General features: G+C 35.0%; 1 protein-coding gene across 9 annotated transcripts in view; it reads left to right on the top strand.

Annotated features, from left to right (window-relative positions):
- The first annotated feature begins 2,319 nt into the window (after positions 1 to 2,319).
- Positions 2,320 to 13,272, top strand: part of LOC127834638 (uncharacterized) — a 36,446-nt gene continuing 25,493 nt past the window's right edge. For 5 of the 9 annotated variants that reach the window (XM_052360649.1, XM_052360652.1, XM_052360651.1 and 2 more), the window contains exons 1-3: positions 2,583 to 2,880; positions 11,130 to 11,687; positions 12,796 to 12,894. In XM_052360649.1, the coding sequence (XP_052216609.1) occupies positions 11,536 to 11,687; positions 12,796 to 12,894 (251 nt within the window). In that variant the 5' untranslated portion in view covers positions 2,583 to 2,880; positions 11,130 to 11,535. The other 4 variants (XM_052360645.1, XM_052360648.1, XM_052360646.1 and 1 more) reach the window with 4 other exon arrangements.

The following is a 13,272-nucleotide window of genomic DNA, read 5'->3' as shown; positions in this document are numbered from 1 at the left end:
TAAAACAGGTGGCACATAGATTATGTTCTATGGTGGCAAATGCAGAAACAATTATAAACATCGTCAGCAAAACATTTGTTAACTCTAGTCTAATTCGTCGATTATCTAAACTGCGGTTTACTCTATAAACGACGCGAATGGATTTTGAGCTATTCACTGTTCAAGGACTACCTGACAAAGGTAGTAATAGTGGGTTATCGCGTAATTATTAACGTTAAATCCACAGGATAAAGATCAACAAATTCAGCGGCGATATCTAGGTAACTTTAACATTAAAGGAACTTATTCACACTTGTTATGTTTTTCTAAACATGACAAGTCTCTGTCTAAAGAAAATCCAGGGCCCCTATTCACCAAACAATTCTTTCTTCTTAAGTCTAAGAATAAAGAATTTTCTTTAAGTTGCTATTTTCAATAATTGCTTGAATTTTGAGTCAAACCTGGCATTAAGCACCTCTATCGATATCATTCTTCGTGCAGAACATTTTGTTAATGACATAATCACCAATGGAGGCTTGTGTATATTTAAACACTGGACACATTTTTCTTGGTTCCAAGTCTATTCTATATTCTTAAGTCTAAGAACAGGTTGGTGAATACGGGCCCAGTGTATGCGAAAATAAAACAACAGATTAGCCTGTGCGGACTTCACAAGTAAATATTTGACCTTACGTTTCGCACTTTCATTAAGTACGGGTTTTCCCAGAGAGAGGTCCATTTCTATTTCGGCAAGTCATTTGTACAACTTCTGCCCTTTGCAAATTGACTAAACCGCGACCGAGGCCTACTTAACTAACTAATCATTTAAACCGCTACAATCTTTTACATACTTTGGCGGCACTTTTCCGTTCAATTTTATAGCCAAAAATAGGACTGATTACACTTTGTGAAGATATCAAAGTTTACGGTCGTAGGCCTGTACGTATTCAGTGGCCAGCCCATTATATTTAGCGACATTTATTTTCTTATTTTATGGTAATGTTTTATCGTGAACAGCTTGTCTTCTTATGTTGAATGCTTCTCCAAAATTTCATCGCAAAACATGCGTTTTTGATCACATAACGTGTGGATCAACTAAGTCGGACACTGCCAAAGCCTATCAAAATATTTCATACTAATGGCAAACACGGGTTCCTATACACAATTCCAATAGATAATACCCTAAAAAAACGTTCAATAATAGTTTAACACTACTTTATTGGCTGTCTTTTCAGCAAAAATAATGACTCATTAAATAGAAAGAATTTCAGCTAAACATATTTCTATCTAGTCAAATGTGTCTTAAAATCAAATATTCTTGATTCTAGGTGTCATTTCATTATTTTATAGTTCAAATGTCTTGGTGAATTGGTCTAAATAACCTGTCCAAATGTTGAATCGGCCTAAATAGGATATTTACTTTAACAAGGTTTCCGTAGATAAGGCATATTAGCAGCGGACAATTTACTGATAAGACAAAAATGACATACGTAAAATACACAGATTGACGCACTTTAAATGAGAGATTCATCTATGGCGGTTATGTTGTCGGTATGCCAGCGGTAATCACCCATATCTGTTGTTTAGATCTCGTATGATTATACTGCAGATTATGATCGAATGACCCTTTATCGACTTGAACCACTACCGCATTCCGTTAACATAATGTCATCTGCAGAAAAAACAAAGTAACGATCTATAAGTCTTAAGAAATACATATTAGATTAATAATCATCCTTTCTCGAGGCAATCAATGAATCATCCTTTCCCGGTAAATAAACTCCGATTCGGGGCTCTGATCCAAAGTTAGATCGATAGAGATGTATTTGTTGATCAATACATCGCGAATTGAACATAACTCGAAAATATGAGACAATGAGAATTAAAAGTGTAGTATACTACGCGTACTTATCATGCGGATGTGTGATTACTTCCTGTTGCGCTTTTAATTAATATTTTTAAACGATTAATTTGGATTTTTTTTCCTTCAAAAAAGCCGGAAAATATCACGTCATAATAAATAATCCCTAATATTTGGGCACAAGTAAATTCTAACATACCTACGTATTATTATGTTTCAAGCAGTTTGGTTTCGAGCAAACGTTTGTGTTAAACGCAACATTGCGTAGGGTGCAATGAATTACCTATGTGCATGAACGCACGAACGCAGTTTTGTGTCAATTTAGGATTGAATACCAAAGTACGTTCGATTTTGGTGTTATAATCTGCATGTGGGTCTTCTTAAAATTCCCATATTTCTTCCCCCCTACTTTCCTTATCGTCCTAACCATCATTATCATCAAATTCATCGTTTATATCAGTACAAACAGGCTGTCGGGATAGCGCTGTGGTAAACACACGCGCTTCATTATCAAATATAAGTAAACATATTTAATTACAATAAAAAGTCATGAAAACACATTCACAATGTCATTTTAATTGTGCAAACTTTGCATAACCCTGATCTTCGATCGGGTGCTAATACAAAACATATCGGGACTTGAAACTGTTTGTTAAACGCAGTCGGGTGTTATTGACAATTGTCAAGTGTGTACACACGATTACAGCCGTATTTATCAACGCAAATTCAGGTATTACTGCTACTGTGAAAAGTTTGGAGGATTTATTATTGCTAGTTTACGTGGAATTTATTTGTGGCTCCCATAAGATTGTGGAAATAAATGTGTATCTGTTTTACTGCATGCGGATTGGGTATTTTGAACCCATACTAATTAATATTCTGCATTTCAGAAAAAGTGTGCATGCGTTTTATCGCCTAAATTATTGCTGTGCTCAGTTTTTATGCTCAAATCATCACTCTATGGGGTTACTTGTGCGTTTGATCTAATTATGAGAACTAGAATCAACTATGAACCGCTGGAAATCTGGTCTACGGTTTGCGTAAGTTATTTTATTGTGTATGGTAAAGAAAGATGTGGAGTTGAAAAGATACGAGTATCATGACATAATATAAATATGCATATATTTAAATTCAATGCATATATATAAACAGACAACAAACAGCATAACTTAAATTACAAAGATAAGTTAAATATAATCTTAAAATATAAGTTGTCTGAATCCATCGTTGCATTGGATCTCGGTCGGATTGAATAACTTGTAAACTAATTTATCCTGTGCCGTTCTTATGTGATCGATGTATTGAACAGTATGGTTTTAACAATGTTTACCAACGTGGGATTACTAATGACGGACCAAATAGGCGGCGGCGAATGAACACTGCTATCGTTATTATCATTTTAGACTGTATTATGATACTGTAAAAGAACACGATACTTAAAACTATACTTCCCAAAATGCAAAAGGTACGTCTCTAAAATATTGGACACTGGAAGCTCAATCGACGAATAGCGAAAATAGATCGCTTTTAAATTGTTTGATTTCCAAGATGACGAACGGTGATTTGATCATGGATATGCGTTACAATAAATCATTTATTGACTCATAATTCCTTGTTCGGAAAAACAAAATCTTTATCTTAAAGGGGCCTTTTCACAGATTTTGGCATTTTTTAACTTATTCATTAAATGCTTTATATCGATAAATGTAAACATTGGATTGTAAAAGCTCCAGTAAAAAATCAAGAATAAAATTAAAAAAAGGAAAAGAACATTGCCCGGACCAGGTTTCGAACCAGTGACCCCTGGAGTCCTGCCAGAGTCCTGAAGTAAAAACGCTTTAGCCTACTGAGCTATTCCGCCAAGTACACATACTTGACGTATTTTATACCTTATATAAGCAATCTTCGTAGTTTCACAAAATTTAACGACAAAAACAGAACTCTCCAAATTATTCAATCGTTTTGCGTTGCAACGCTTTATAATTTTTTAGGTTTTAAAATCGTCAAAAGATGCATATAATGGCTATATTAGACCATGGTAAATGTTCAGTATTACTGTTTCCTCAAAAATATCATAACTAAAACGAAAATTTGCGAATCTGAAACAACTTTTTTCAATTTTGTCAATTTACCAAAGCGTGAAAAGATCCCTTTAATCGCTTAACATGTAACCATTGCCTCAAAGTGGTCAAATCTATCTTTATTATACAAGTTTTTCCCTTAAAATTACTGATTTCGCAAGTATTATAACAGTCGTATACAATGCTCTCATTTATAATAATTGAATTGTATGTTCAAGCATTTACGAACGTCTAGAAAGGTAATTGCAAATGTGGCGTCATTTCCAAAAAATATTGGAAACGCTCTTAGTCTTATTTTGACAATAACATTCCTATCGATTGTATTAGACGAGAAACAAGTCAGAGCCAGTGATACAAATAACTAACCACAAAGGATTAAGATTATTCAACAAAGTATCTTTTAATGTAACAATTTTTGACTGTAAATTATCATGTGAATGGCTTAAACCGTGACACAAACACAACATCAAATTTCCTTTTTTTTATATTAAATCACCCAAAATTCAGTATGCGGAAGCTTAATAACTACACCAAGACGCTTTAACAAGCCGCTACTTATTCTTTCACTGCTTACTATACAGATTTGAGCATATATTTATGAGTCGCAAACTGCGATGACAATGGTGTATTGAATTGCAATATTTAAGTGAATGGAAGTGCGTACAAAAATATTTATCGCATCAAAATTCAGCGCAGATTTGCGCAGACAAAAAATTACTTTGAACGATTATCGATATTTGGATTATTACAGTTTGCACTAAGTTAATAAAACACGTGGTATGGAATTATTTCACGCAATAATATGCGGTCTTCAGACCATAATAATTGGTTTATACATTGTGTAATTCAAAATATTGGAAGTTGTGTTTTGGGAAAAAATAATTATACTCGGTCGGATTAACTTTTGAGGTATAACATTAAATTTCACGACGTCCAAACTGTTTTCTCGGTTAAATATTGTGTAACTTTCGATCTTTATGTTAAAATTCTATAGAACCTATGCCACTACTACTGCGATAGCTTGTAACACTTACTGCTTCTCACAACTCTTAATCAGTGCTGGAACCGAATTTGGAAGGCCTTTGCAAACAGTTTGGATCCAGATGAGACGCCACACAGAACGTGGCGTCTCATCAGGATCCAAACTGTTTGCTATTCTGATAGTATTCTTTGAAACAAAATCGAAGAAATGCTAATTTTAGAAATTTAGCAGACGATATTTTAGCAGACGACAAATTTCCCAGCATGCAAAGGGTTAAATCCACTTCTGCAAATAGTTGTACGTCAACTTAACTGTTACTGCTACTGCTTTTGCTACTAAACATAATACATTAAACAATAATGTAAACATGTTTCCAATAAATTGAGCATACTATGCATATTTTAATCTTCGATCGGGTGCTAATGCAAAACATATCGGGACTTGAAAATGTTTGTTTAACGCAGTGGGATTTTATTGACAATTTCAAGTGTATACACACGATTACAACGCACATTCAGGTATTTCTGCTACTGTAAAAAGTGTGAGGAATTTATTGTAGGCAGTTTAAGTGGATTTTATTTGAAATTATGTAGTCCTATGTGATTGTTAAAATAAACGCATATATTATTCGTCTAAATGAAGTTAGGAATTGTTTAGGCCACGGTTAACCTTTTTCAAACAGTCTTTTGATGAGAAATATTAATGAATGTAATCATCTGTTCGATGCTCGTGTTTTGTTTATTTTCTTAAATTTATCGGCGTGGGGAGTGTTTGAGTGCTCAAAAAGATTGAAACAAGACTGTTACAGTGTTTAAAAGATTGGCGGGTATAAAGCAAAATATTAAAATTCACAATTATAACATCTTTTTGAGAGAGTCCGATATAAACATTTCAAATATTATTATGAAAGCCGGTATAATGTGTGTGTAAAATAGCGTAGTTAAGATAACATTTCGTGTGTCCAATGTATAATTTTAACGAAATAACTATTCCCCTGTCGTTGCTTATCAGTTTAGTATGTATCGTTTTGAAGATTTAATCTTGAACGTTGTGTATCAACTGATTGATTTAAATCAGGCACAAGTTCAAAGCCAAACGAGATAAAGAAGATTCATAGCCACTTAGAAACACAATTATTTAGCTTAGACATATTTTTTCAAACAATAAACATGGGTATACACAGAATTTTATGTACATATTTGAATAGGATTGGACAACAGATTAATTGAGTCGCGTTCTGAGAAAACTGGGCATAATGCATGTGCGTAAAGTGTCATCCCAGATTAGCCTGTGCAGTCTGCACAGGCTAATCAGGGGCGACACTTTCAGCTTGTATGGTATTTTTAGTTTCAATGAAGTCCCTCCTTATAGAAAATCAAGTTAAAGCGGAAAGTGTCGTCCCTGATTAGCCTGTGCGAACTGCACAGGCTAATATGGGATGACACTTTACGCACATGCATAATGCCCAGTGAACAGATTTAATTGATGGGGATCCCGTGCTATCTCGAAGCCTTCTGTTATCTGCCGCTATCACACGTGTAGGCTTCGCTTGAGTCTAATAAACATGATGAAATATCATTCCGCACAATAGAAGTGAAAATAAGTGAAACTTGACACAGCGTTCCGATATGTCCATATTTCTAACAGTATAAAGTGATAAATAATAAAGCATGCGACATTCATAAAACGTCTGTATATTTCGAAGTTTATTTACGGGTCCATCAGCCTCTTCGTAGAATGAATCTAGGGTGGACCTGCCCCTGTGAATTTTCAGGGGAAAACATTAATTGTGAGCCTAAGTGGGTCAAATTTTCCCCGGTTACCCGGAAATCGCCAAAGATATCATTTTGATCCAAATAGACCAGGTCACGGTGGCCAATTAGACCTTAATGTGCTCTGGTAGAGAGGTCCATCTGTTGCTCGTCAAATAAGTAGTTAAGAAGACGAAAGGTAAAGGAGCCATGAAATATTATAATTTATCGATATGCCTTACATTTTATATATAGTAGGCCGAATAAGTGGTTATTTTTATGTAATGAGGAATTATGTAGCATGTATTTCATCGGATTAGGTTTTATTGTTATGTTTTACCTCCATACTTATTATTGTAAACGTTCAATAGTTATGTAATGGTTAGGTATATAGTTATATAGAATGTGTCACTGCAGCAACATTAGTTAAGCGACGTTATATTTAAGGCTGAGTAAACTTGTATAAACTACCCTTTTGAATACCTTTGCTTAAAACTTTACTTCTTCTTAATGGAATGTGATGAATAAAGTACAAGAACAATGTTGATATCAAAATCTAGGGTACGAATTAAACTTTGTGATTTTAACGTAAACGGTTTAGGAGCTATTCATTAGCTTTGAAAAAATTTCAAGCCTTTTCGACACCTTCATTAAAAAAATGTTTGTTTATTGGGTTGTTGACCAACGATGATGTGTAAGTGAAAACAATCAGGTAGTATTATAAAATTGTAATTAAAATATCCGACATATTTGTATAAACGACATGTTTTTAAAAATACGCCATAATTTCAATTACAAATAAATGTAAGACACGATCTTCCATGATAAGTATCTGAATAGATCTGTACATTGAAACCTTATCCGAATTAATAAGTTGCGAACTAAATAATCCATTGTCGGCCATACGTATCGATGGAACAGTATGATTCGACGATGTTTACCCGATGAGTGACTAATGACCGACCGAGTTCGTATTTATCAAGTTCACATTGAACGGTGGAAATTATCGTATTTATCTTTTTCAACCTCTATTTTGAGACGGTATTTGGGCACCGACTTAAAAGGTATACTTCCCAAAATGCCTCAGGTACGCGCTTTAAATGTAGTCAAATATACAAAAACAAAAATAGTTTAACGAATAAATAAACACTATTGTAAATTAAAAAAATTAAGTGCACGTTTAAACACTAGTGTCAACATATACGCAGTCTGGTCAGTACCTACCATTTCCGCTAACGAGACCATGAAACTGTGTGTGCCTTCGTTTCTGACAACTACGCTGGTCGCATAAGACCCCATTTCGCAAGACATTTGTCAAAATTGATAGTCCCCAAGAAACTAATACACTTAAACGATTGTAAATCAATCAATATGTACATTTACAATGTTCTGAAGACTAGTAATTTTTTTTTCTTAAGTTCATATTCCTTAAAGCTGTAAACGAAGGGCTCTCTACACAAAGCCGGTTTACGATGTGCTACTTAATCTTGTACCGCTTACTAAATAGAATGATATATTTATCACTCGCGTACTGATAATAGTGTATTGAATTACTATATTGAATTAAATGTAAGAGCGTACAAAAGATATTTTACCGCATCAAACTGCAATGCAGATTTACGCCGACAAAAATCATTTTAATGATTATCGATGTTTGGATTATAATAGTTTGCATAATGCTTATAAAACATGTGGTATAGACTTATTTAATGCGATAATAAACGGTCAAAATAGAAGAGAATATCGACAAATTTACACATGGTGTTATTTAGATCATGGGGAGTTTTGTGTTGTGACAAAAATACTATAACGGATTATTTGAAGGTAAAAGAGGACGGCCAAACTGTTTTACTCGGATAAACATTGAGTCACTTTTGATTTTTTAACTTTAATCTTGCAAATCTCTGCCAATAGTTTTGCTTCAGCCAAAGATCTATACACAGCTTATCATGTCTACTGCTTCTGCTGTTATTGTTACTGCTACTGCGACAACGTTTACGTTAACTTCATCCAACCATAACTGCTTCTCCTACCCCTACAGCTTTTCTTGCTATTGCTTCTTTTAATAATACTAGTATTATTTCTACTTCAGCTACCACCACCACCTACACCACCACCACCACCACCACCACCACCACCACCGCCACCGCAACCACCGCCACCGCAACCACCACCACCACCACCACCGCCACCGCCGCCACCCGCCACCGCCACCCCAATCACCACCACCGCCACCACCACCTCAACTCATAAATTTAATAATAATCGTTTTAAGATGTTCAAACATTGTCAATACAAAAAAACATAACAATGACAAACAAAAATAAATCAAACCTTGACGGATTACAATTATATGACAAACTTGCCAAAATACAGCCTAAAATGATCAGCTGTATAAGCAAATATTTATAAATATTTATTTAGTATAAACACAGAGAACTTAATTTTAAAAAATCATAGGTAGCTATTTTACACAAACCATAGGTAAATATCCGTGTTAAAGAAAACTTATACAATATTTAATACCTCATTATAGCTCGACTATTCAGCCTATAGTCCGAGCTATACGACTCATCCAAACGTCGGTATCGGCATTGCATCATACTCCGACTGAGGTACACGTGCAACATTTCCATATAAGTTTTTCTACTACTGGTTTTCAAATGAAACTTCGTTCATGTGTTTTGGTCGTTGTGTGAGGTCACTTAAAATTTCCATAATTCTGAGCAGCAAATTAGCACAGTTATGCCATGTGTTGTACGCAACAAATTGGTTGAGGTAAACGGGCAACATCTCATATTACTGTTAATACTTGTTTTCAAATTAAAATTCAAACTTTCATTCGGGGTTATTATGTGAAGATAATAAAACAGTTCGAAACCTTATATGTGCAGTAAAGCAGAAGGATGATCACTTTGTGCTTTTTAAGACGAACTTGTAAAATCACCGTATCACTTTTTAGTTTTTACCAAATGCGTTCACCTAAAACTTCAAGCATGAGCTTGGGATCATTATATAAAGTCACTGACAACTTCCTTAGCTCTGACCTGCAATTACGCAGAATTGTACCTCCTTTTGGAACTTAAAAATTCTTGTTAAACTACTCCGTTTCTATATATCTATTACACACGGGGAAATGAATCTTTAAACATGTATTCAGGGTCTAAATGAACATCCACAGACACTTCGGGGTTATCCCTTTGTTGGTACGTATGCCTTTGTTGGAACTTATACTGGTCAAAGATTGCATGCAAGATGAGATGTAGTTGACGGGTTGTGGGTAACAAGTACATATCTTTGTGAGTTAATTGTAACTACTACAGATAGCCAACTTCACGCATCTTTCTGTGACTGTCATGAGAGGTCACAGAATAACGGGGTCAATACATCTGACCAGCAATTAAGTAGAAATATGCCCCATTTGTACTTAAACGCTTCCGGTAAACATTTGCGGGAAACAACTCCCAGCTGAAATGTTATCAAGTTGGCTAAGATCAGTGTCGCTTTTGCAGAAAATATGTTAACAAAGTCACATTAATTGTACTTATCATTAGTGATCATTATATCAGGTAACTGACAGAAAGCGTACATTATACTATCAACCTGAAGAATAGTCGAGCGTGCTTAGTCCGGAAACTATTGTTTTTCATTACAGTCGTTAGTTTCAATGCTTTCAATGATCGAATTCACTTTTTGTCTAAATACATTTCGAGAGGAACGGTTACAATGGCTGCCAGGATGTTTTCGGTAGTAAGATTGTAACATGAAAATGAAATCAATGTGGATACCATCGAAAAAGCATTCTTTAAAGTTTAAATACATTATGTTCAATTCAAGGGCATCTGTCGAGTGTGCACAGTAGAAATAAAATGTGTGATTATTAGTACTTTAATGGAAATCTGTATTCCAGAACTCCATCATCTGAAATTACCATTACATTCCGTGGTAATTTACATGAATTATGATCGTATTGCAGAAACATGCAGTTCAGAGACAAGCGGAAAACTTCTAACCGAATGAGTATATGTTGGTATCTGAAAAATATGTGTGTCTTGTCTTGTATGCGTGTTTTCACACGCATATGCATTGTATTATTCTGCAATAACGTTGCAACTTCTATGCATATAATTATCATCTTAATCATTTTGACAAGTAGGGGGTACAATTACTACCCGCCAGGAAAGCATCGTGCTTTGACTGAAAAGGGTGTAATTAGAAACGTAAAAAGTAAAATTCAAATATTGTGCTCAATACAAAGTATTTCTTAATCTTGCAATAAATCTCAGAAAAGGCTTTTCAATTCCTATTGAATTGATCGCGAACTCGTATTTCATTTAAAAAGTGTTGGAACCTTTAAGTTCTTCTCAGTCCCGAGTTGCAAACCGAGAGGTAATAATGACCTTGTCGAAGCACCGATTTTAGAGCTAGATTCTTCCTGTCATTGATACAATCGTTAATTTTTGTATTCATTTCAGATATCGACGACTTTACTTTGCTGTAAGACCTCTGTCACGGACATTATAAAATATCAGCATCTCATTTTAAGGATATAGTGAAACTGATGGGTATTTAACTGAAATCAACAGTCGATCAATCTAAATGAGGATGTTTGCAATTAATTGCAGACTGTTACATTGTATATCATGTTTTTTAAATGTGTTAAAGTGAATGAAGACCACAACGGTGCATATTATGTATTTATACGTAGAACTTTGACGAGAAATTATTTATACCAGTGACAAAAGTTTGGAATGCTGTCGGTGTCGGAAAATTGCAATTTAGATCTCGATGTTTGATGTTGTTGTGAACCAGTGCCATTTAGCAAGTAACATAACAGAAAGTGGATTTTAAATGTTACCGTGAATAGGAAAAACGTACGTCATGGCGACCAATAGAATTGGATCTCTGACGGGTCGTCAGGCGGATCTTCAGTGTTGTCAGAGACGCTTGGAATACCTGAGCAGCCGCCTACAGGACTTGGCCATTGAAATTGGTGACGGACAGGGTGCAGTGTGGCTCAAAGACAACATGTGGTAAGTAGGCCTCCTATTTAAGAATTGTTACATCAACGAATTAACTTTTTGGCCGACTTTGTTCAACCTCAGTCTTTCAATTCTTATTGTACAAAGGACCTACACATTTTCTATGAAAATGAAGTGGCAACTAGAATAATTTTAAGGGGCCCTTGCCAGGAGGGCGCCTGCTTCTTTCGGTCTCTGTTAAACGTCGCCGTGAACGGTACGGTTTACAGCCTAACTGTGCAAGTGTCATGTCAGCAATTGACATACAAATGTGCGTTTCTGTTCACATTGTTTATTTCAACACTTTGACGTCTAGATAATACAATCTTAACATTGCGTACAGGAAATCGGAAATAACATAAAAACACGAACATCCTATTCACGACTTTAGCATGTGACACTTGCTGGCACATATACATGTATTTCAAATGGTGTTACTTAATCGATACTAGTAGTGTGTCGCTCAGAAAAAAGCATAATTGTTCAATGAATCAGTGGTACCTTCATGAGTTCAACGTTTTGTTTTAAATTGTGGTTGCTTTTTTATGATGATAATGATGATGATGATGATGATGATGATGATGATGATGATGATGATGATGATGATGATGATGAGGAGGAGGAGGAGGAGGAGGAGGAGGAGGAGGAGGAGGAGGATGATGATGATGATGATGATGATGATGATGATGATGATGATGATGATGATGATGATGATGATGATGATGATGATGATGATGATGATGATGATGATGATTATGATTATGATGATTATGATTGGATATGCTGATGATCAAGATAATTATTATTATTGTTGTTGTGGTGGTGGTAGTGGCGGGGATGATTATGAGGATGAGTAAGAGGAGATTGAAGTGGACAAGAAGAAGATGACCATCCTGATGGTTATGGTGTTATCATGGTGATGGTGAGCATCATGATCATGATGGTGATTACAAGGAGATTAAATTGTACGAGTTTGTCTCTAAATTATGTAACACTGTTTGCTAGAAATTAACAACTAACAAAATCTCTGTCGAGGAAAATTATAAAGTAGATACTTCCTCCTTATTTATTTAAAACTATCGTGTTCAACGTGGTTATATATTTGGCCCTTTACCCCCAGGTTCCTGAACAAGCCCATGCAGTTTATTGACGACGTTCTGTACTCGGTTGGGAAACTCTGCAATCATCTCATCACATATTTGACGTTCCACAAGGCAAAGTAAGTCCATGTTTCCAAAGCAATACAATGTATAACTAAGAACGTTTTGATTCAGTAAAATCAAGTCATTCCTCTGCTTTCACAAACTTTATGTTTTTAATATGTAATACAAATTCTTAAAATTTTATTTTGTTAACTTATGGACAGGCTCCTGTAAACTGGTATTGTTTTTCTGTCTAAAAGACTTTTTGATACTCGTCATGTTTTGGGATTTGCTTACATTTTGAAAAGCATTTGGTATTCATACATAATTCAAAAACGAACAGCAGCAACGAGAAAATATTGTTGTTCAACGTGTTAAGCTCCTACAACGGATTGTATGGCAAGCGAAGTGCACATTATTGTCTTTAACCACGGTTTAACAGTTAATTATATAGT

The sequence above is a fragment of the Dreissena polymorpha genome, chromosome 6 (genome assembly GCF_020536995.1).
Source record: "Dreissena polymorpha isolate Duluth1 chromosome 6, UMN_Dpol_1.0, whole genome shotgun sequence".
NCBI classification, from domain to species: Eukaryota; Metazoa; Mollusca; class Bivalvia; order Myida; family Dreissenidae; genus Dreissena; species Dreissena polymorpha.
This window is presented reverse-complemented; position numbering and strand designations above follow the sequence as displayed.